A 22197-nucleotide genomic window follows, 5' to 3' on the forward strand; every position below is an offset into this window, starting at 1 on the left:
AAGTTTAGAAACATCACAAAATTTTTTTGACATGTTTTGACCATTTAATACTTGATAGATGCATATAGTTCTTGGGGAAAAGTTTCATCAAATAATATGAATATAAAGGTGCTCATTTTTTACAGTGGGTTGTAATGTTCTTCCAATGAGGGTTACCCCTCATTTGGAGTGTTGTTCCCAACCTGTTAAAGGTCCATCTTTGTGCATAACTCAAAATTGGAAATTTCAACAAGCATCTAATATTCTTACACAAGAAAATAAACCCTGGTCTGCTAGCTACATGTTCATCTTTTCTACCGATTTAATAACTAGAATCATGCAAACAGACTTAAGAAAACGGCATATAAGTTCATCATACAAATATGACACTTTTTCTAGACAATCCAGATCGTGCAAAATACTTCGCTTAAAATTGTAACCTTTAAAATTGTTGTCACGCACTAAAAATACCCATGGGAACTTTCAAAAGTTGGCGGGTATGTAACAAGTCTTACTATTTTTATGCCCCATTTATGGGCATTATGTTTTCTGGTCTGTCTGTCCGTCCTGCTTCAGGTTAAAGTTTATGGTCGAGGTAGTTTTTGATGAAGTTGAAATCCAATCAACTTGAAAGTTAGTACACATCTGTTCCTTATGACATGAACTTTCTAATTTTACTGCCAAATTAAAGATTTTACCTAATTTTCACAGTCCACTGAACATAGAAAATGATTGTACGGATGGGAAATCCATGTACTTATGACACATTCTTGTTTGAAGAAAAAAATATGTCATGACGATAATGGAACAAAGCAGGCTGCGTTAGTGGGGCTGCTTTTATGGTAATTCAAGTTACCTTTTATTCACCTTCTTCCACCTCAGAGCTGTCAGCTCTTTGATTATTATTTAGTTTTTAGAAAGCTGGCTGTGGCATCCACATTGAATATAACTCTTTTTTGAAATTCAGAACAACATTAGAATTCCCTCAGATTCAGTTTGAGAACCAGATAATGTCCTTACTAACCAGTCTATTTTATCCAAAGTTATACACCCCTTCCTTCAACACATGACTCAACCCACCACCAACTGTTAAAAGATGTTTTTAATGAGCATAGCAATTTTTAAAAAACCTACAACTATAACATTAGGAAATTTTATGGTAAAATTTATCATACTTCACAATAGAATGTCAGATTTTGATTGGTTAATAAGATGGAGACATTTTAATTTATCCCCTGGCTGATATTCTATCCCCTTTGCAGAGATGATTGATCATGTGTGAGCTATATTAAAAGCAGATGGTTGTTATAATACCTTAAAATAAAAAACTGAATGATTACTAAACATCCAATTTAAAAAAATTTGGTAACACTTAGGCTTAAAGTGTAATAAAGCAGATTGTTACCTCTTGGAAAAACATGTGTCAACCTTGGCTTCACCTCAGTCAACAATTTTTTCTCTGAGTATCAATTTGAACTATCACCCTGTTGATGGAAGATTTAATCAACCTTGACTGGCTATACAGCCCTGGCATGGTCGCTCTATCACCCTCTCAGCTATGTGTTATTTATATAATATTTAAAATACTATTTGTGATATCTTTTGGTGAGATCGATTTTGTAGGGGTTTATGGCATTTTACTATGTCTTCACAAAATTTTCCATAGTTAACGTCTCCTGGCTTCTTAATTTCCTCCAATAAATAAAACTATCTACCACAAAATAACTAACAGTGCTGAAAGTGGTGTTAAACACAAACCAATTAATCAATCAATCAATCTCATTTGAATTGAACCAAACATGAAAGAATTACCTTGTGATTTCATTAAGTTACAACAGTTTTGGTTAGAAGAGTTCATAAAATGGTAGCCTCTAAACCAACTAGGAGAATGTTATTCTGATTTATAATTCAATGAATACTTAAATTTAAGATTTGATAGTCACCTGTCTACCACTAATTACAGGGTCTCTTATCAACATTGAAATGGTACTTATCTATAGGATGCTGTCCATTTATTTGTTTTGAACCCAACTGTTTTCAATTTTAGGTATTTTTTACTGTTGTTGTTTTTGGATTATTCCATGGTTTAGCATATTTACCGGTTATATTAAGTTGGATAGGACCAGAGCCCTACCACAGCGAAGAAGATAATCAGAAATATTTACATAATGGTCGTTCAAATGGAATTAGTGCTGATGAAAAGGTAAGTCAAAGTTCTTTTCCTCACTTTTCATTTCTTACAACAGAGTATGTAGCTATATTGAAATAGTCATAGCCTTTTATTTCCTGCTGCCATTACAATCTGTAAGAATATTTTATTGACTATTATTAAAATTTACACTAATGTAATTTAAATCATGCTATTTCAAAACTTAGATTAAGTTACAATGTACTCAAATTATCTTGTATCTTGAATGGACTATAAAGGGGAAACCCCCTGTAAAAGGAAATACAAAACCAATATGATCTGAAATTGAAGTACATGGGATTAGAAGTTAGTTTTTAATTGCATTGAAGGAAATCATAATAAGGATTTTCCTTTTTTGAGTACATAACAAATAAGTATATTAACAAAAAAACTTTTACAAATTAGAATAAGCCTAAACAAAACAACCTGTAAGGTATAAAGACAACTTTGACAGAGAAAGTTGTAGCCATAGCTTAAGAACAAATACTCAATAAATTTAAATTTTTCTTTATGCATATTGCATAATTATGTAAATATATTACTTTCTGCTTTTGTTATTTACTGGTTTGCAGTCTACAGTTATCATCCTTTGATTTTCCTTTCTAAATAAGACTCTATAATTGACAGTGTATAGCTTGCAAATTTTTTCATACACTTTCCAAATTTATTTATTTATATTGATGCATACAAAAGTTAGTACAGGGATGATGAAATAAAATATTTGATATTAATCTTATCACCTGTGGATTACAGACCATTTTGGATTGTTGGTTTCAGCCTACATTTTTCTTAATTTTCAGGGGTGAAAAATGCACAAAATTATCATCAATTGTCAATATCTCCAAAATAAATGCAACATCTTCAAAATAAATGGACTTTGGAGCCTATAATACACTTTAATGAAGAAATTTTCTTTTCCTAGCACCATATAATTAAGGTTTTTGAAATATACCCATTTAAGAAATATATTGTGGTCTTTTTGATAGTTAATGATGAAGTTGAAATTCTAGGCCATACTTTGCTAAAAAAATGAATCTTCTCTTTTGGGTAATGTAGTAATTTTAAGGTAAGTTGGTCGAAAACAGATATTATTATGTCTCAAGCTGTCAAACTGAATTACATTATATTTCCCATAAAGTATTTGAGTTAGAGCTGGTTAACTTTACTATGATATTTCTATAATTTGTCCAATAAGTAATTCAGTAAGTTGACAAATGAACATTAGTAGTGTTCAAGCAAATTTTGTATCTGTCTACACCTACTTCTAGTTTTTCAATATTTTGATAGACAGGTATGCCTAAGATGAAATGTGCTACTACATATTATATTTAGTATACTTTAATCTTGTTTTTTTCTTATTTTTAGGAAGACTATGAGATGTAAGTAGAGATTAATATACATTTGAATTATAGCTATTACAATGTATTTCCTCATACCAAAAAAAGAATAAAAGAATTTTCATTAACTGTTGATTTTTTTATTTTTTTATTTTATAAGAATGCATAAGTCGCTTTTATTAACAAGTATTTATGAATAAAATTAAATAGAGGTTTTAAAGTTTATAAGAATAAATAAGACCTTTTTATATGCCAGCATTTCACAAATACAAACTTTAAAAATTTAGCCTGAATAATCCTTTTTGAGGAGAGTAATAATTTAATTTTAAAGCAAGGTATTATCATCTTTGTTTCTTAAAATGGACAATTCTTTAACATGTGGTGTTGAGGTTGATAACATTAGTTATTTACTGACAGGGATGCTGATTCTGGCTGTATCAGACAGGACACCAGTTCAGAGAATAGTCCATTGAGGTCTGCCCAATCAGAATCTGGTAACAGTTCAGAAGTTACAGATGGTAGAGCATGTGCAATAACTTCTAGTCCAATAGTGAAATCAAAAAGAACAAATGGTGTGGATAAAAATGCAGGATTTTTACCAGAAAGTGAAAGGTAAGATTAATTGAAATGGTTTCCAAATGAAAATGGTTTTGATCCAATATAATGTCACTTTTGTGGTGTTAAGCATTGGAAACCATTAGAGGCTGGTATACCGCCATTGACCAATGATCCAATATAATGACACTTCTGCATTGTTTAGCATTCTTAACCATGAGCATGATGAGAGACTAGTATAATGCATCAACAAATTCTTTTGATCATTCAACCAAAATAAAATTCCATTTAATTTTTTTAGTCTTCAAATTCATCATTATTCATTTGATTTTTTATTTGTCTTTATTGAATGTTTTCATAATGAAATAATTGCATAAAATGAAGGATGTATTATGCAAGTGTTTATAACATGGTAATTTTCTTGATCCTAGTATCTCAAATGGTTGAGCAGGATGTTTTAATAGACAGCCATGTCTGGTCATGATTGGGACTTTAAATCAGATGCCTCAATAAGAGAGAATGTCAGCATTGCAATAACTCTTATGTTGGGTCTGTAAAAATATCTGCCCCTTTCCAATGTGCCCTCAGTTCACATTACAGTCCATAGACCCTCTCTCCTTTTTATACGACCGCAAAATTAAAAAAAAATTGGTAGTATATTGGTATCACATCGTCGTCTTCAGCATCGTCCCAAGACGGATTGTTTCCAATAATAACTTTTGAATAAGTAAAAAGAGATCAAAATTTTTTTAACAACAATGTTTATAACCACAAAAGGAAGCTTGGGATTGATTTTGGTGGCTATGGTCCCAAAGGGGCCAAAAACAGCATTATCTAGTTTCAGGACAAAAAGTTGTGTATTAGTATTACAATTGTTCTGAAATTGTACCACAATGTTTAATACCATAAGTAGAAGGTTGGGATTTATTTTAAGGGGTTATTGGGCAAACAGTCTAGAAATTAAGAGCCAAAAGGGGGCCAAAAACAAGCATTTTTCTAGTTTCAAGACAATAACTTGTGTGTAACTGTATGGATCTCTCTGACATTGTACCGCAAGTTTCCATTTAACACAAGAAAGACTTGGATTCAGTTTTGGGTTAATTTCCCCAAATATGTAGGAAAAAGGGGCCAAAAAAGGGCCAAAAAGGAGCATTTTTCTAGTTTACAGACAATAACTTTAAGTGTATGGATCTCTATACATTTTTACAAGAAGGTTCAATACCACTTAAGTAAGGTTGGGATCGATTTTTGGGGTTATGGTGATGGTCCCAATAGTTTAGGAATTAGGGGCCCAAATGGGGGTCCAAAATGATAATTTTTGTAGTTTTCAAACAATAACTTATGTTTAAGTGTATGAATCTCTCTGAAATTAAACCACAAGTTTCCATACTATGAAGGGATGGTTAGTATTGACTTTAGGGGGTTATTTCTCAAAATGTTTTGGAATTAGGGGCAAAAAAAGGGGAAAAACTAGGTATTTCTGGTCAATGGACAATTAAGACAATTTAAAAGCAGTCTAAGGGAGGTAATTCTAAAACATTTAACATACAATGTTGGGTTTGTTTCTGATTAACCTCCCTTACACTACTTGTATATTATGTATTATGTATAAAGAAATGTCAGGTTTTGGACTATTTACCCAAAAAAGAGGGGGGTGATATTTGTTTTCAATTTTTTTTTTCTAAATTTCTCAAATTCCAAATTTTTGAAAAGTAAAAAGAAGACATCTTTAATTGCACAATATTGCGCAACAGATTTGTAAGATTTTGCTTGACATAGTAAATCAATCAATTTTTTTAAGAAGGTTCAATACCACAAAAAGAAGGTTGGGATTGATTTTGGGGATGATGGTCCCAAGCGTACTGGAATTAGGGGCCGAAAAAGGGCCCAAAACAAGCATTTTTCTACTTTCAGGATATCATCTTGTGTATAAGTATATCAATTTCTCTGAAATTGTACCACAAAGTTTTATAACACAGGTAGACGGTTTGGATTCATTTTGGGGGTTAGGGTCCCAACAGTTTAGGAATTTGGGGCAAAAAAGGGGCCCAAATAAGCATTTTTGTAGTTTCCTGTCAATAACTTGTCTGGACAATTACTTTGTTTAAGTGAATGGATATCTATGAAGTTCATCAAGAAGGTTCAATACCACAAAAGGAAGGTTGGAATTAATTTTGGGGATCATGGTCTAAAGTGTTGGAATTAGGGGCCCAAAACAAGCATTTTTCTACTTTCAGGATATCAACTTTTGGTTAAGTATTTCAATTGCTCTGAAATTGTACCACAATGTTTTATACCACAGGTAGAAGGTTAGGATTGATTTTGGGGGTTAGGGTCCCAACGTTGTAGGAATTTGGGGCCAAAAAAGGGGCCCAAATAAACATTTTTGTAGTTTCCAGTCAATAGATTGTATTTAAGTGTATAAACCCTCTGAAATTATACTACAAGTTTCCATACCACGAAGGGATGGTTATTGGGGGTTATGGCTTTAATCAGTTAGCAATTAGGGTCAAAAAAGGGGGAAAACAAGGGGGTTTCTGGTTAAAGGACAATTTAAACAATTTAAAAGCAGTGTAAGGGAGGTATTATATAGGTATTGGATCATCAAAATTGACAATACTACACAAACAGGAAAAATTATATGAGTCTGAAAGATTGTGTTATATATATAACTCGTCTAAACATCAACCCAACAATGTTAGATCTGTAAATTTGCTTTCGCAAATTTTTGGTTCTTCCCTCGCCGGGATTCGAACCCATGCTACTGTGATATCATGACACCAAATCGCCTGCACTGCAGCCGTCCCGCTAGATCACACGACCACCTGGGCTCTCAAAAAAAGAGCTTTCGCTGGCCGTGTGTTACCTTTCCTCGTCAGTTTTAATCTAGCGGCGTACTACAGTACATGATATATAAGGCATGAAGATGTAATTGTTACAGATCAGCTAAATTATCTATAGTAAAGGATCCTACAAATTAATGTAATATACAGTCACAGAAAATAATTATATTTATAAGTACGTCTGAGTCAGTGACAACACTACAACAGATGTATCCATCGGATTGCCATCAATGATGGTGATACATGGCTGTGTACATAATATATATATATATATATATATATGTGTTTGATTAACTCCCTTACAAACTGCTTGAAAATAATGTATTAAGAAATGATGATTGTCTTGAGATGATTAGCTGTAAATTTATATTTAGACATGTTAGAAGTTACTATTAATTAATATTAATTTTAACCATGACTGTATGTCATTTTATATTTTGATATTTTATGATGTATTAAAATGAATAGGTATTTTTGCAAACTCTTTTTGAGGGGATTAATATTCAATAGCTGGTTCATTGGACCACATCCATTCTGTGTCAGAAACTTAAGCTGTGTCATCTATTTAATCACAATACAAATTCAGAGCTGTATCAAGCTTAAATGTTGTGTCCATACTTGCCCCAACTGTTCAGTGTTTGACATCTGCGGTCATATAAAGCTGCACCCTGCGGAGCATTCGGTTTTCACATGTTGTATCTCAAAATGATTTATGGTAATTGCTTAAAACTTTACACAATTCTTAGTTAAATTAATCTAAAGATCTGTATAATTTTTGGTGATGATTCAAAATTTTATTTTTGAGTATTTTGTAAAAAAGGGGGATGGGGTTTTTACATGTCGCGCTGTATCTAAAAAACGATTTATGGTTATTTCTTATACAGTCTGCATCAAAATTTTTTTTGACCAAAAAAAGATTTTGATGCAGACTGTATAAGGAAAATGACAAAACTTCATGACCAGAAATGAGTTCTTTGAGGTAAAAACTAAGGTTAGATGATAAAATCTCTGAAAACAGGAAGGAAAATTGTAAAATGTTACTTGCTTTGAAACATTCAATTCATGATTTTATAAGGAACTGACATACTTACTGATATGAGCTAAAACAAAGCTTTTTATCATAATATTTCCTGAAACAGGAAACTGGAGAAAAAAATAGAAACCGACATAATTTCTCTTGACCTGAAATTAATCTTTTGAGCTTAAAACAAAAGGTTTTTATCATGAAATTTCCATAAAACAGGTCAGCGGGAAGAAAAAAAGTATGATAAGGATACACCTATGACTCTTGAATAAAGTACAAATAACGTCCTTCAGATGTTCATAAAACATGTGTCTGTACAACAGCTTAATGGCTTCAAACTTCTAAAAGTTGTCCGTGCATTTACTCATGAACCATTCAACCAAAGCTTTTAAAATTTTAATGTGTTGTTACTGACAACAAAATGAAGGTCAGGTTCAATAATGATGATTTTGACTTTTACCGTTCAGGAGTTATGATTCTTGAAAGATTGAAAAATGGTGTTTCCAGTTGTGTCCCTGTATTTACGCATGAACTGTTCAACCAAAGCTTTTCAAATTTTAATATGTTGTTACTGATGACAAAAAGGAGGTCAAGTTCAATAATGACGATTTTGACTTTTACCGTTCAGGAGTTATGGTTCTCGAAAGATTGAAAAATGGTGTTTCCAGTTGTGTCTGTGCATTTACTCATGAACTGTTCAACCAAAGCTTTTCAAATTTTGATTTGTTGTTACTGATGACAAAATGGAGGTCAAGATCAATAATGTTGATTTTGACTTTTACCGTTCAGGAGTTATGGTTCTTGAAAGATCGAAAAATGGTGTTTCCATTCATGTTGTTGCATTTACTCATGTACCATTCAACCTAAGCTTTTCAATTTGTAATATGTTGGTACTGATGGCAAAATGGAGGTCAAATATGATATTAATGATTTTCACTTTCACCATTCATCATTTGTGGTTTTTGTGATATTGCCAGGACACAAATAAATGTTAATAAATCCGGTTTGCTGTCGTTGTGACAGCCTATTTTTAGATCTTGTCATTGAAAATTAGATATTAGCAACATCTTTATCCAAATAGGTATTTTGATACAAAATGTATTTTACAATGGTGTTTTATTTTTGTTAAATTCCGGTTTATTTGTTGCTGGTTATCATATTTGTTTTTCATTTATTGATACATAAATTAGGTTGATAGTTTCCATATCCTTAATGTTTTACTTTCTCATTTTGTGGCCTTTTATAGCCAAGCAGTATGGGTGTACTCTTTTTGATGACTGCAAGGTGACCTTTACTTGTTAACTTCTATGCCAGCAAGACAATTGTCCAGTAGATTCCAAAATATAGTGAATATAATCAACAATAGATCTTTAAAGTCATGCCTTCAACATTGAGAAGAACACATTTTGTAATGTCTTCAACATGACAAAATGTAAAACAATACATATATAATAGATTGAGAAAATCTGACAGGACAAAAATGTCCAGAATGTGGAGATTTAACTCCTTGAGGGTGCACCTAAATTAGCAGATGACTCCTAAAGGAGTTATTGCCTTTGATTGATAATTTTTGTTTAATTCTCTTGATTTTGGCGATTAACCCAAAAACTATATGTGACCCGTCATGGCATAGGCTTATGGAGGCACAAGGTCAGTCTGGAAAAAAACACGTTATTTACTTTCAGCGTAATGTAAAATTTTGTAGGAGGACATACATGTTTATTTCTATGACAAATTTACAGTATGCATGCTTTAAGCATTAAATATATATAAAATTAATTAAAAGTGTATATCAAAAACATGTGAATAAATAGTATTCAATTGTACAAAGTCTAGTCACTGCATATTTTTCTTTTTAACATTTATTTTAAAAGCATGCTATTTTAGTAATACTCTTTTTTCTTGTTATTTTCATTAGAAAATTGAACATCATAATTTCGTATTTACATTTATAAATACTAATAATGCCAGAATACTGAATTATACCTAATTTTGTTTGTATACTATTTGTATATTCCATTATGATCAAGGATTTGATGTTAAATATTTAAGTGACATTTTTATTATACAATAATAAGTAAATCTGTTAAATGGCAATATATTGAAACTTATAATTTCATTATGCTTTCTCTTCTCTTGAGAATATTCAGAATTGAAAAGGCCATGTTATTTTGTTTAGATTTGTCAGTTATATGAAGGTTTTCCTACACAGTAATAATATAATTAATTAGAGTCAGGAACCTCTGTTAGTCTTGTATGATTTATAATTTTAGTTTCTAGACACTCTAGCACAGAAAGTTCACTTTTAATTTCACTTAATCATTGTATCTATACTATTAAAGGAGAAGACCTCATTTTGTGTGTCGCTTCTCTTCTTTCCACAATTAATTTATCATCATGCCTCTGTGGCCTAAAGGTAAAGTGCATATTATTCAAATTGAGTTATTTTGGGGAAAAAAACAAGAAAAAAGGCATCTGGATATTGTTTCTGTCATTGAACGAAATTTTAAGTCATATTATACTTCCGGTTTGCATTTTTCTGTATACTTTGAACATGCATATACTACGAATAAAGTGTATTTTATATCTGCTATCATTTTCAAGTTTACTATCCACGGTGGGCACTGAGTTTATTAAATAAAGAGGGTCTGTATAATATATCAATGACCGCCGTGGATAGATCAGTTAACTGAGAATTGAAAGTAAAAAGCAAATACACTTTATTTCTTTATTTATAGTAATGAATGTTTAGAATATACAGATAAGCGCTAAAATTATTCATGTGTTATTAAAATAAGAAGAAAAAAATGGGAATTTGGAGGGAAAAAAATGGGAATTTGGATGGAAAAAAAAGGAGAAGCCAGGCTAGAAAAACAATTGTCCTGTCCCAAAGTACCTATGACTTTTGATACCTTTTCTGAAATTCTCCAGTCAAATCTTTTACAAAAATTCATTGATTACAAAAAAAGATGTGGTATGATTGCCATTGACACAACTCTCCACAAGAGATCAAAAAGACACAGAAATTAACAACTATAGGTCACCGTATGGCCTTCAAAAACGAGCAAAGCCCATACCACATAACTGGCCATAAAAGGCCTCGAAATGACATGTAAAACTGACAACATAAACGAGAAAACTATAGCTGCCTTATTTGTGTACAAAAAATGGCAGAAAAACAAATATGTAACACATAAACAAACGACAACCACTGAATTACAGGCTCCTGACTTGAATGTTCATAACATACTGAATGTATGTTCATATTGAAATTGAAAGAAAACAAAAAATTGGGAATTTTGAAAATAAAGGAGGAGGGATAAAAAAACATTTTCCTGTCCCCAAATACCTATGACTTTTGATGCTTTTCCTGAAATTCTCCAGTACACTGTAATTACTTACATCTTTTACAAAAATTCTTCCTACAACACTTTACATACTTTCAACCACGCTCTGAATGCCCACGATTTCGCGGGTGTGTTCTAGTACATGTTTAATTTTGCTTTTTCACCTATAATGGTCATTTCAACTTAGTTTTAGTTATAATAGAACTGATCGAGCAACAGCTTTACCAAAAAATATATTTTAAACAATATCAAAGGTGAGCATTGCATCTTCTCTTTTGAGTTTCCATTAATGAAATGAACCCACTGTTCTTTGAAAGCAAATGGGGGGGGGGGGGGAATATTGCTTATAAATGCAGCCCTGTATCAGACTGAAAATCATAATAAATGTTCTAGTTTTTTTCATGACTCCTTGTGATCAGAATCAAAGCATAATTAAATAACAATAATTTTCTATTTCAGTTTAATTGAGAGGAATACAGATAAAATGACTACAGCTGCTGATACTGATGTACAAGATAAAGTTACTGTAAATCATGTACAAGATAAAGTTACTGTAAATAATGAAGAAGGAAGATGATTCTCACAGGTGTTTTTTTATATTTGTTGAACTTGAGACAAATAAAGTGGTTATTTTACACCACTTATTTCAATTGCAGTTAGGAAGAATGTTGTGAATGTGTATATTTAATGGGTTATGTATGTAGACACTGTGGTTTCCATTGGAAATTATTTTTCTGGCTGTCATAACAACGCTTCAAATATGTTTTAGGACCTTATTTGGCAGAGTGATATAAGTGTTTCATTTACAGTAATATATCCCCTGTCAATATTGAGGATATGATATTGATGCCTGCTTGTAGTATGTGTGTTAAACGCCTTTCTTTATTGACTAGGGATGCCAGAACTCATGCCAAGGGTTTTTGATGCTCTCTGCATACCCATCTTTCTTCACAAGTAAAAACTGATAGGCAATCTTTAGCCAAACAGGCAGAAAATGGAATGGAACACCAACAATTAATCAATCTATCAATTTGGTTTTAAAGTTTAATTTGTATCAAATCATTGACCAGTTTAAACTATTATTTTTTTAAAATAAAAAAAAAGCTTGTCATTGTTTGAAAGAAAAACCAATTATATTAATTGATTTTACTTTACTGCAAGAGGACATTCAAAAATTAATCAGTTGACCAAAACTGTGTCTGCAAATGAAGTACAAATAAAAAAAAAAGTATTTCTCATAGTTTATTTACTTTGTCAAATTTACATATGAAGTTTATTTCTCAAGTACAGGTAAACCTTTAACTATGTAGGTAAAATGAGATATTTTGGTGTATGCTGTACTATGTATCCTTGCTTTTCTTGAAATAAGTGTTCTTACATCACTACTGATTATATTAACTTAAAAGACATTATTGAGAAGTGTATACATTTTTAAATACTATGTGCTCTCTGATTTTCAATTAAAATTCATCAAAGATATCAGACTGAAAAAGAGGGCCTAAATATAGACTTAAAAAAACAGAAATTCAACATAAAATAGTAAAGTTTTATAGAACTGAAACAACCAGATATTGCCCAGTAAAACTGTTTGTAATGGCTAGTTATCAAAAAGTTAGATTGAAAACTCATCATTAATTCTCATGCCTATTTGTTGTTTTAGAATAAATCTATAGATACATGTATATTTACATGTATATTTGAATATTTTAAAAAGGTAAACAATAATGTAATATATGTAACCTGGTAAGAGTGAACATGTGTATTTTATTCATCTAATAGTTTTCACTATATTATGCAAGGTATAAACAGATGACATGTATTTTAAGTTGGAATGAAATGTTAGTTAGGATACAATAATTGTAATGTTGATTGATGAAACAGATTTTAATTTATTTTCTTATGAAGACATATCAATTGTTTAAGTATGTGCAGTTTTGTTAGTGTTTGAACTGTTGTGACCGGTGATTACGTTTTATGTAATCGTAATTATTTTATTTTAGTGCTTAAGTTTGTGATAATATGAAACATTTGAATTTGTATGTTTGATTGCATTTAGAAAAATATTCTGACCTCAGATAGTTTTTTCTTAAAGCTCCAGCTTTACAACCTCGTATATATTATTGTCTTCCATGTCATAAAAGTAACTGAGGGTGTGACATATGTATACTAGGTAATATCAGGGTTTTAGGTTAATATAAATCAGTGATAAGATATTTTGTAATCATTGACTATCCACTGTTTTCTGTTTTAGAAGGAACTCAAATGAGCCCAGGGTTTAGTTTCTTTCTTTTAGGTGAGGGGCATGTATACATACAAGGTATATTAAGGGTGAGGGGAAAGGAACAGAACGATAGTAGTATAACTATGTATGGTCAGGGTCACAAATTACAAAAGAAATTATTGTATGGTTTAATTGTTTATTTATTGTCTATTTATGTTAACTACTGTTACTAATTTTTATTTTATTTATTTATTAGAAACCTACTCTGTTATGTTAGTTGTCATGCTTACTAGATAACTGTTGATTTACTGATTTACTGATTTACAAATTTGTAATTTTTAAGTTATACTCATATTTATTGATAATACTGCTTGAAAGGGTCATATATTTTAATAATCATTTTTTATTAACAAGGGTTTAGGGTGACATTTTCATTGGCATCAGCCACACCTCATCTTTTCCACTTAGGAATAGTTATAAATGTAAACAATCTTATACATTTTTTTCAAGATAACCTTATTTTCCTATTTATTCAATTATTACTTGTTTCTTCTGACAAGATATATTTACATTTGTCTAAGTAACATTATTGAGCTATAATTCTTGAAATGAAGCAGGGTATTTTTGTCAGTAATGAATAGATTTCATTCATTTTTAATGATATGTATAAATTAAAAATGTTAGGTGAATTCCAGTGAGTTTTGTGAATAGCCTTATTTCATTTGGGAAATTATGATAGGAAGTTAGTCATGCAGTCAGTAAATGCCCAATATTGGGAAACAAAAATCATTGTGTAATCTTTATACTTTTTGTATATATTGATATCTAGTTAGCTATTTTATCACATTAAAGACAATCATAGACCATTAGGCCAGTTAGTTGATTAGAAAATGGGGGTAACATCTAGATCAGATTTCCAATTAAACTTTTTGCAAATTATGTTTGGAACAATAGAATTGACATTATTGAAACCTAATGACATTGTTACACATTTATGTGTATATATTAAAGTTATTTAAAATCAATGAAAAGAGTAGTAGAAATAAAAATAATGATTGTGACTGTTGTCGATATTTTGCAGATGGGAATACATTTGTTCTGGATTAATGAACTGCAGCTCAGAAATTTTCCATGATAAACCAAGTGTTCCATTTTTTGCATGCTTTTTTTTTTATTAGAAATGCACTATGAAAGTATATTTTAGATATTCTTTAAAAAAGTTTGCAATCTTATGGATCTATCTGCAATCATAAAATAATTTTCTTATATATTTAGGAGAAAATGCTTGATGCTGACAGAGACAACGTACAATCAAAATCCTTTATAAAGTACATTGTATTAAGGGTTTCCAGAGATATAAAAATACATTTTATGTAACAACAGCCAACAACAGGAGCCTTAAAGTCGTAAATAAAGAAATCATTTAGAACAGTTTTTGAAAATATTTCTTTAGATATAACTTTCTTTCCAGTACCTATTCCCATACTGTTTTCTGTATTTATCATATTTTATTAAAAAGTGTGTGTCAGTATTAGAATCAGAAAGATATGCAAATATGTGAAGGGAAATATGCCATTTTTTGTCGAGCCTGCAACTTTTGTTGCAGAAAGCTCGACATAGGGATAGTGATCCGGCGGCGGCGGCGGCGGTGTTAGCTCACTTCTTAAAAGCTTTATATTTTAGAAGGTGGAAGACCTGGATGCTTCATACTTTGTATATAGATGCCTCATGTTACGAATTTTCCAACAGTCACATGTCCAATGTCCTTGACCTCATTTTCATGGTTCAGTGACCACTTGAAAAAAAAGTTCAGATTTTTTGTAATGTTGAATTCTCTCTTATTATAAGTAATAGGATAACTATATTTGGTATGTGCGTACCTTGCAAGGTCCTCATGCCCGTCAGACAGTTTTCACTTGACCTCGACCTCATTTCATGGCTCAGTGAACAAGGTTAAGTTTTGGTGGTCAAGTCCATATCTCAGATACTATAAGCAATAGGGCTAGTATATTGGGTGTATGGAAGGACTGTAAGGTGTACATGTCCAACTGGCAGGTGTCATCTGACCTTGACCTCATTTCCATGGTTCAGTGGTTATAGTTAAGTTTTTGTGTTTTTATCTGATACTATACGCCATAGGTCAACTATATTTAGTGTATGGAAATATTTTATGATTTATATATTAGTCGCGCAGGTTTTATTTGACCTTGACCTCATTTTCATGGTTCATTGCTCAGTGTTAAGTTTTTTTGTTTTGGTCTATTTTTCTTAAACTATAAGTATTAGGTTAACTATATTTGTTTTATGGAAGCATTGTTAGCTGTACATTTCAGCCTGGCATGGTTCAAATGACCTTGACCTCATTTTCATGGTTCATTGGTCTTTGTTTAGTTATCTTGGTTAATGAAACGTTCATGTGACAGTTGTAATAAAGCTTTATACTTAGGACTATCAACATAATATCAATGATTAGTAAAGAAGGCGAGACATTTCAGTGTGTGCACTCTTGTTTTATACATGTTTGTTAATAAATGGTACGTACGGAATACGATTGTTTGTTGTTTTTCTTTAATGATCTTATTGGATTATATGCTGAAATGATGACAAATGCAGTAAGGCAACAGTAGTTAACATTGTTTAATCTAGTAAATCGATTAAAAGGAGATATATCAAGGGATTTACAATGTACAAACACTTAGGGAATCGCATGAATTCCAAAAGGAGCAAAATCATGTGTGTCCACAGAGTTATCATCACCTGCTGTGCATGCATAACATATCATACGAATTAACACTTGGACAAAATTTTACAATCAGGAATAGGAAACAATTAATGAAATTACAGATCTTCAGAAGATATTAAACTGAGAAAACGTATGCAGAGACACTGAAACATCGTACCTGTCAACCAATTCGTTATTGTGACCATTAAAATTGTGTAGTGTCGATTTCAGTTATTTATCCTCATACTCTTTGAGATGATTTTGTATAAGGGCAAACCTATTAATTGTGATTTTACAAGAGTCACGTTTTAAGTGAGACATGGCAACGCAATAAGATGGAGCAAAGGGTGTGCTACTGCTGAGAAACGGGAAGTTGACATTAGAAAAGTTGAAATTATTGCTATTACCAAAAGATTCAGTTTGAAGTCGTCCATCTATATCAATGTCGATCAAACGATCTAGTATTTCGATGTTTCATCCTCGATGTATTTGTTATGGGAATTTAATAGTGTAGTTCTCAACAAAGTAAGTTTTTTTATGACCTAAAAACTAGGAACTGTATATATATTTACAGCATGTAAGTAAGACTACTCATTTGAAGAGTATATTCCTACCTCTTACAAATGATGGTGAAATGACGGGAAAATTATTTATTTGTTGTGAAATTCATCTTGTATGATTAATCTGAGTGCATTATATTTGGTATACAAAAAAGAACCTAAATATGTAGAGTACATACTTTGTGGTTTTACGACGTATTATTTTCCTTGAACACTTAACATAATTTTAAGAAGGAACATACATATTTAGGTCAGGCTTTTAACACAAGTTACATTTCATCAGAGACGTATATATGTCTCTGATTTCATACACTGACAAATAATCTGCTACTTCCGATTCTACTTGTACATTATATCACTTTAAAATATAAATTGGAAAAACGTATCTTGAATGAGATTAACCAAAAAAATAATTATTTGATTTTTAGTGTTAGCTTTATACCATGCCCAAATGGCACCAACTTGAATATCTGGTCATTCAGCTTTGGTCGGCCAGAATTCCGTTATAAATTGAAAAACAATTCTTGAAAACAATTTTCAAGTTTGATCCAAAATTGTACTGCATTTGTTTATTATTTAAAGTTTTTCAAGTTGTATTTTGTGATTTGGTCATGGAGCATTGTTCTTCCAGATAAGGAGCCGGATTCTAAATTGAATGTGATTGGTTCCGCTATGTTATATTAAGAATACTAAATATATCTCGATAACCTTGAGCTAATAAATTCTTAAGTAGCTATATGAGTGTGTTTTATATGTACTTTTTTACCAACTCACAATTTAATACAGTGATATAGAAGTCAATCAAATCTTATTCCTATGAAAATGTAACAGCCGAACCACATAACTTCATGCTCCAAGTTTTTTTACAGGCTAATATTTATTAAAGACTGATATAATTAAAAATGATTTTACATTTTAATTGAATCTGGTCTACATGCATATTAAGAGAAGCTGATCCTACCAAATAACCTGAACTCGCTTCAAGTACACACGACTTGGTTAGTTTTTAGTTGTTAACCTGATTTGTTTCTTCTTTCCCCGCTCGCCAGACATCAACATACAACAAACTGTATCTGAACTTCGTCCAACCCATGCGAAGATATGAAAGTTTTTTTAAACGTAATTTCTTATAACTAAGCATTATCAATGACACTTCTATGTGAAATGTCTTTTGCCCAAGCCCCAAAATATTATCAGCCGAAATTTATCAATTATAAAACAAGCCTCAAAATAATTATTGATTCAGGTAATTGTCTAAACGCGAGAATGCATACTTGCACACCGGCCCAGTACTCGGCACTTTTGTGTTGACATGAATTGAATCCTTGATATGGTCGTAATCATAAATTAACTGTTGACAACACTTTGAATTTTTAAGGTCTTTCCTCTCCGCGAGGAAAGACCTTATTGTTTTTCTAATGTTTTTTAAGGTCTTTCCCCTACATGGGAAAGACCTTATTGTTTTTCTAATGTTTTTTCTTTTTCTTTTTTTTCTTTTTTTTCTTTTTTTTCTTTTTCTTTTTTTTCTTCCAACATTTTTTTGACAGGGCCTTCTCCCCTTTCTGTTGAAGTTATCAAGACCAAATATGGACCATCGATAGACCTCATCGTGAACTTTTACCAGATGAACTTTTGTAGGATTTCATCATCCCCTTTAGAAGTTATCTCACTTTTATTGATTTTTTTCAACATGGCCCCCCTTTAATGTTTTAAAAGATATCATGACCTTATATGGACAATAGGTAGATATCATCATGATGTATTACCACATGAGGCTGCATAGGATTTCATCATCCCCTTTGAGAGTTATATCCCCTTATAGCAATTTTTAATATTTGCATTTTTCTCAAAAAGTATTTGAGATAGAATGTAATTGAAAATGACAGCATGTACAAGAACAGATGGCAATGTTTATGAACATAAACAATTAATTTGTTACTTATCCTTATAAGGAGTTATTTCCCTTTAAAAATTATAAATAATTTTTGAAAAATTCTATTTTCGAGAACCGGAAGTCATAGAGACCTTGAACCTTGACCAATAATCTTTAATTCATGTGACCTTCAATATGCACCCAAGGTCAAAGGTCACCGAGTGCAAAAAAAAAATTACGCTGCAATTTCAAGCTTACATATTAGGAAAACGATAAGACTTTGCTGCATACATACAGCGCATAAAATGTTCTTCTCGACGAGCTCTACATTTTATACAATAAGCCCAAAAATGTCTGACCGTCTGTTCAAAAGTTACAACGGGATGATTCTTAAAAATATAGTATTGTGTGTATATCTTTTTAAAGGTAACAGATATCAACCTACTATAAACGGCAAAGATGATCAGTAATTCAAGACCTTCAATTTGAGGTCAATATCAGGTCATGATGAAATTTCACCTTGACCTTCACATTATACTATGACCTTGACCTTGTGATATTTAAAAAGGTCAAGTGGTCCTGAGTTGAATGGTGATAGTCCCATGTCTCTACGATTTCCGGTTCTCAAGTTTGGTATTGCATCATATATTTGATGATTAATTGTGACCTTGGTGAACTTTGAAATTGTCCCAATTCTTTTTCTATAATATTGTCCTTCAACTGTAGATCATTTATCATTTAACAGTTTTGAGATATCTATTGTCGTTTTAGAGAGAATGCAGTTTGCAGTTTTGCGAGCGGAGGCATGTATTTCTGAATCAACAAGAGCTTACCACTTAAAATTTTTTAAAAAGTGAAGAGGTTAACATAGTTATATGTTTGACCAAATACCAAAAACATTCCATGGAAAAAAACACCAAAAATTCAATTTAAAATTTTCAAGTTTTGCATTGACTTTGTAAGTTTCATAACTTCTATTTATATAGTTGATATTGCATCATTATTTGCACTTTGTCAAATGGGGTCATCTGATATATCAAATTGAAGGTCTTAATAAACTCTACTTAAAAATGAAAATTTTAAACCCCCTTTTCATCCCAGGGGGACGGGTGGAGTCATTTAGTGCAAACATTCAAATTTCTCAGATGGTAAGGTTGTCGCATATCAAATGAAAGAACATAAAGCGTACATTTCAAATTTCAAATTGACGTCCCCCAAAAATTGGTTGGAAGGGGTCATTGAGTGCAAAAAATATTTTTTTTTTACGATAGGGTTGTTGTATATCAAATGATAGGGTTGTTGTATATCAAATGATAATGTACAATCATTTGAAAGGTCATGATGTGTACATTTGAAATATCAAATTCCCGACCTCCAAATAGTAGTTTGATGGGGTTATTAAGTGCAAAAATCAAACTTTCTAGAACATGACGTTGTCGCATATCAAATGAAAGCTCATCTACCCTGTGATACATATATCATACTTCCGATCTCAAAAAATGTAGGCGGATGAGGTCATTAAGTGTAAAAAGCGAAAAGTTTCAGAAGTTATGCTTGTCGTATATCAAACGAAAGGTCATACAAAGTACATTACGAAAACATCACTTTTACAGGAAAGACCTTTCAATTGTTTTACAAACAATTGAGATACTAGTTTAAATACTAATGCTTTTCTACCTCAGGAATAGATTACCGTAGCTTTATTTGACAAAACCTTTAGGAATTTTTGGTCCTCAATACTCCTCAACTTCGTACTTTATTTGACCTGTTTAACTTTTTATTGATTCGAGTGCCACTGATGATCGCGGCTTTTGTAGACCCTTCTGACGCATATACAACATTTTATTCCTGGTATTTATGATAAGTTTATTTAACTACTTTTTTTTTTGAAGTCGTTGACACAAATTAAAAGTTAAAAAAGTAATGGAACACCCTTTTAAAACATGTGCTTCGTCAATCTTTGAAACCCAAATGGTACAAAGCACCCGTCTTAACTCCATAACAAATGTGTTATTGTCCCCGATAAAGTCCAAAACAACATCGTTTTTGTGTGAAAATCACTTTCATAAAGTGCTTGATTATTGCATTAGATATTGACAATTCTCTTGAAAACTCCACATATACCCTCATGACACTAAGAAAGAAATCCTGAATAACCATAACCAAATGGCGTATTGAATTATAAACCTGGTATCTTTAATAACTATTAGCCTGTCGTATTGTTCTATTGTATTGTTTATTTGTGTGTTTCTATGTCCTGTATGTTCTTCAATTTATGTGTATTGTAGTCCTGTCATGTAATGCTGCCATTTTAATGTTATATTTAACATTGCCATAAAAGTGGAAGGTTTGGCTAGCCACAAAACTAAGTTCGACCCACAATTTGTTCTTAAAACGTTTTCTACCATGTCAGGAAAATGACAATTGTTATCTTATAGTTCGTTTCTATGTGTATTGCATTGTCGTTTTGTTTTTTGATGCACTTTAGTGTTTCTGTAATAGTTATACACCGAGGGATATGTGTGTCTGAAAAAGAAACCCCGCCGGAGGGGTTTCTTATCTAGACAAGCCGTATCCCGAGGTGTATAACTAACAAACACCCTGTTTCGTGTATACTTGTCACAAAAAAAAACACATCTTGATTTTTGTATGCAGTTGTTAATACGGCTGGGTATAAGACGAACGACAACATGAGTCAAGCGTTGGATTTGCTAGAAGCAACTAAAGATAAAGGTATTATTATAATCCAAAGTACTTACCTGTTTAACTAAGGTAATCATAAATGTATTTTATATATCTTACGGCTTTATAAAAAAAGCCCCCTCCCCCTCTTCTCAAGAATAAACAAGCATTCATATTCGGACACACTGATTGAAATGTGTCTAGATGAGAAACCCGACGACCGGCAGTGGCGAATCCAGGGGAAGGTTCCGGGGTTGGAACCCCCTTTATTTGGACGGTCAGTGCATTTGAATGGGGACATAAAGTTGGAACCAATCCCCTTTTCTCCTGGGTTAGGAACCCCCTTTTAAAAATGGCTGGACACGCTCAACATACAAATGTACAGATTGAATATGAAGGAACCTTCTTTTTTTTTGGGGGGGGGGCAATCTGGGTGGGCGGGAGTTACCCCCCCTTTTTTTTTTTAAAGATCAATGCTTTAGAATAGAGAAATATGACTGGGGAAAAAATCTTGAAGCAAATGAGAATTTAAAAGATTTTGTTTTTATCAACAAAAAAAACCAGATACTTAATATTTTTTATTTTCCTGCTATTGTAATTTCCTAAAATGTGGGTTTTTTTTTAAATGTCTTTAAACCATTTGTAGGTGACACTATTAGTACTTTCTTTTGCTCATGTTATTTGAAAAATGATCAATTTCAATTGTTATGAATAACAATAGACTGTCTTTTCGGGATGTAGAAGCACCCTGTGGCTAAAATCCATTGTTATTTGTAGCAATAGATCTATTCAAACACGTGTTTTAGGAAATATAGAAACTAAGAAGTATAAAAAAAGAGCTGGGGTGTAATAAAAACTATAAGCAT

At 31.7% G+C, this 22197-nt stretch overlaps 1 protein-coding gene across 2 annotated transcripts in view; it reads left to right on the forward strand.

Annotated features, from left to right (window-relative positions):
- The window catches only part of LOC139518099 (patched domain-containing protein 3-like), a 67424-nt gene extending 52876 nt beyond the window's left edge, over window positions 1-14548 (forward strand). For both annotated transcript variants that reach the window (XM_071309766.1, XM_071309774.1), the window contains 4 exons: window positions 2027-2182; window positions 3533-3546; window positions 3922-4116; window positions 11733-14548. In XM_071309766.1, the coding sequence (XP_071165867.1) occupies window positions 2027-2182; window positions 3533-3546; window positions 3922-4116; window positions 11733-11850 (483 nt within the window). In that variant the 3' untranslated portion in view covers window positions 11851-14548. The remainder of the gene's footprint in view (window positions 1-2026; window positions 2183-3532; window positions 3547-3921; window positions 4117-11732) is intronic.
- The last annotated feature ends 7649 nt before the right edge of the window (window positions 14549-22197 follow it).

Source organism: Mytilus edulis, chromosome 1 (assembly GCF_963676685.1).
Source record: "Mytilus edulis chromosome 1, xbMytEdul2.2, whole genome shotgun sequence".
In the NCBI taxonomy this organism is placed as follows: domain Eukaryota; kingdom Metazoa; phylum Mollusca; class Bivalvia; order Mytilida; family Mytilidae; genus Mytilus; species Mytilus edulis.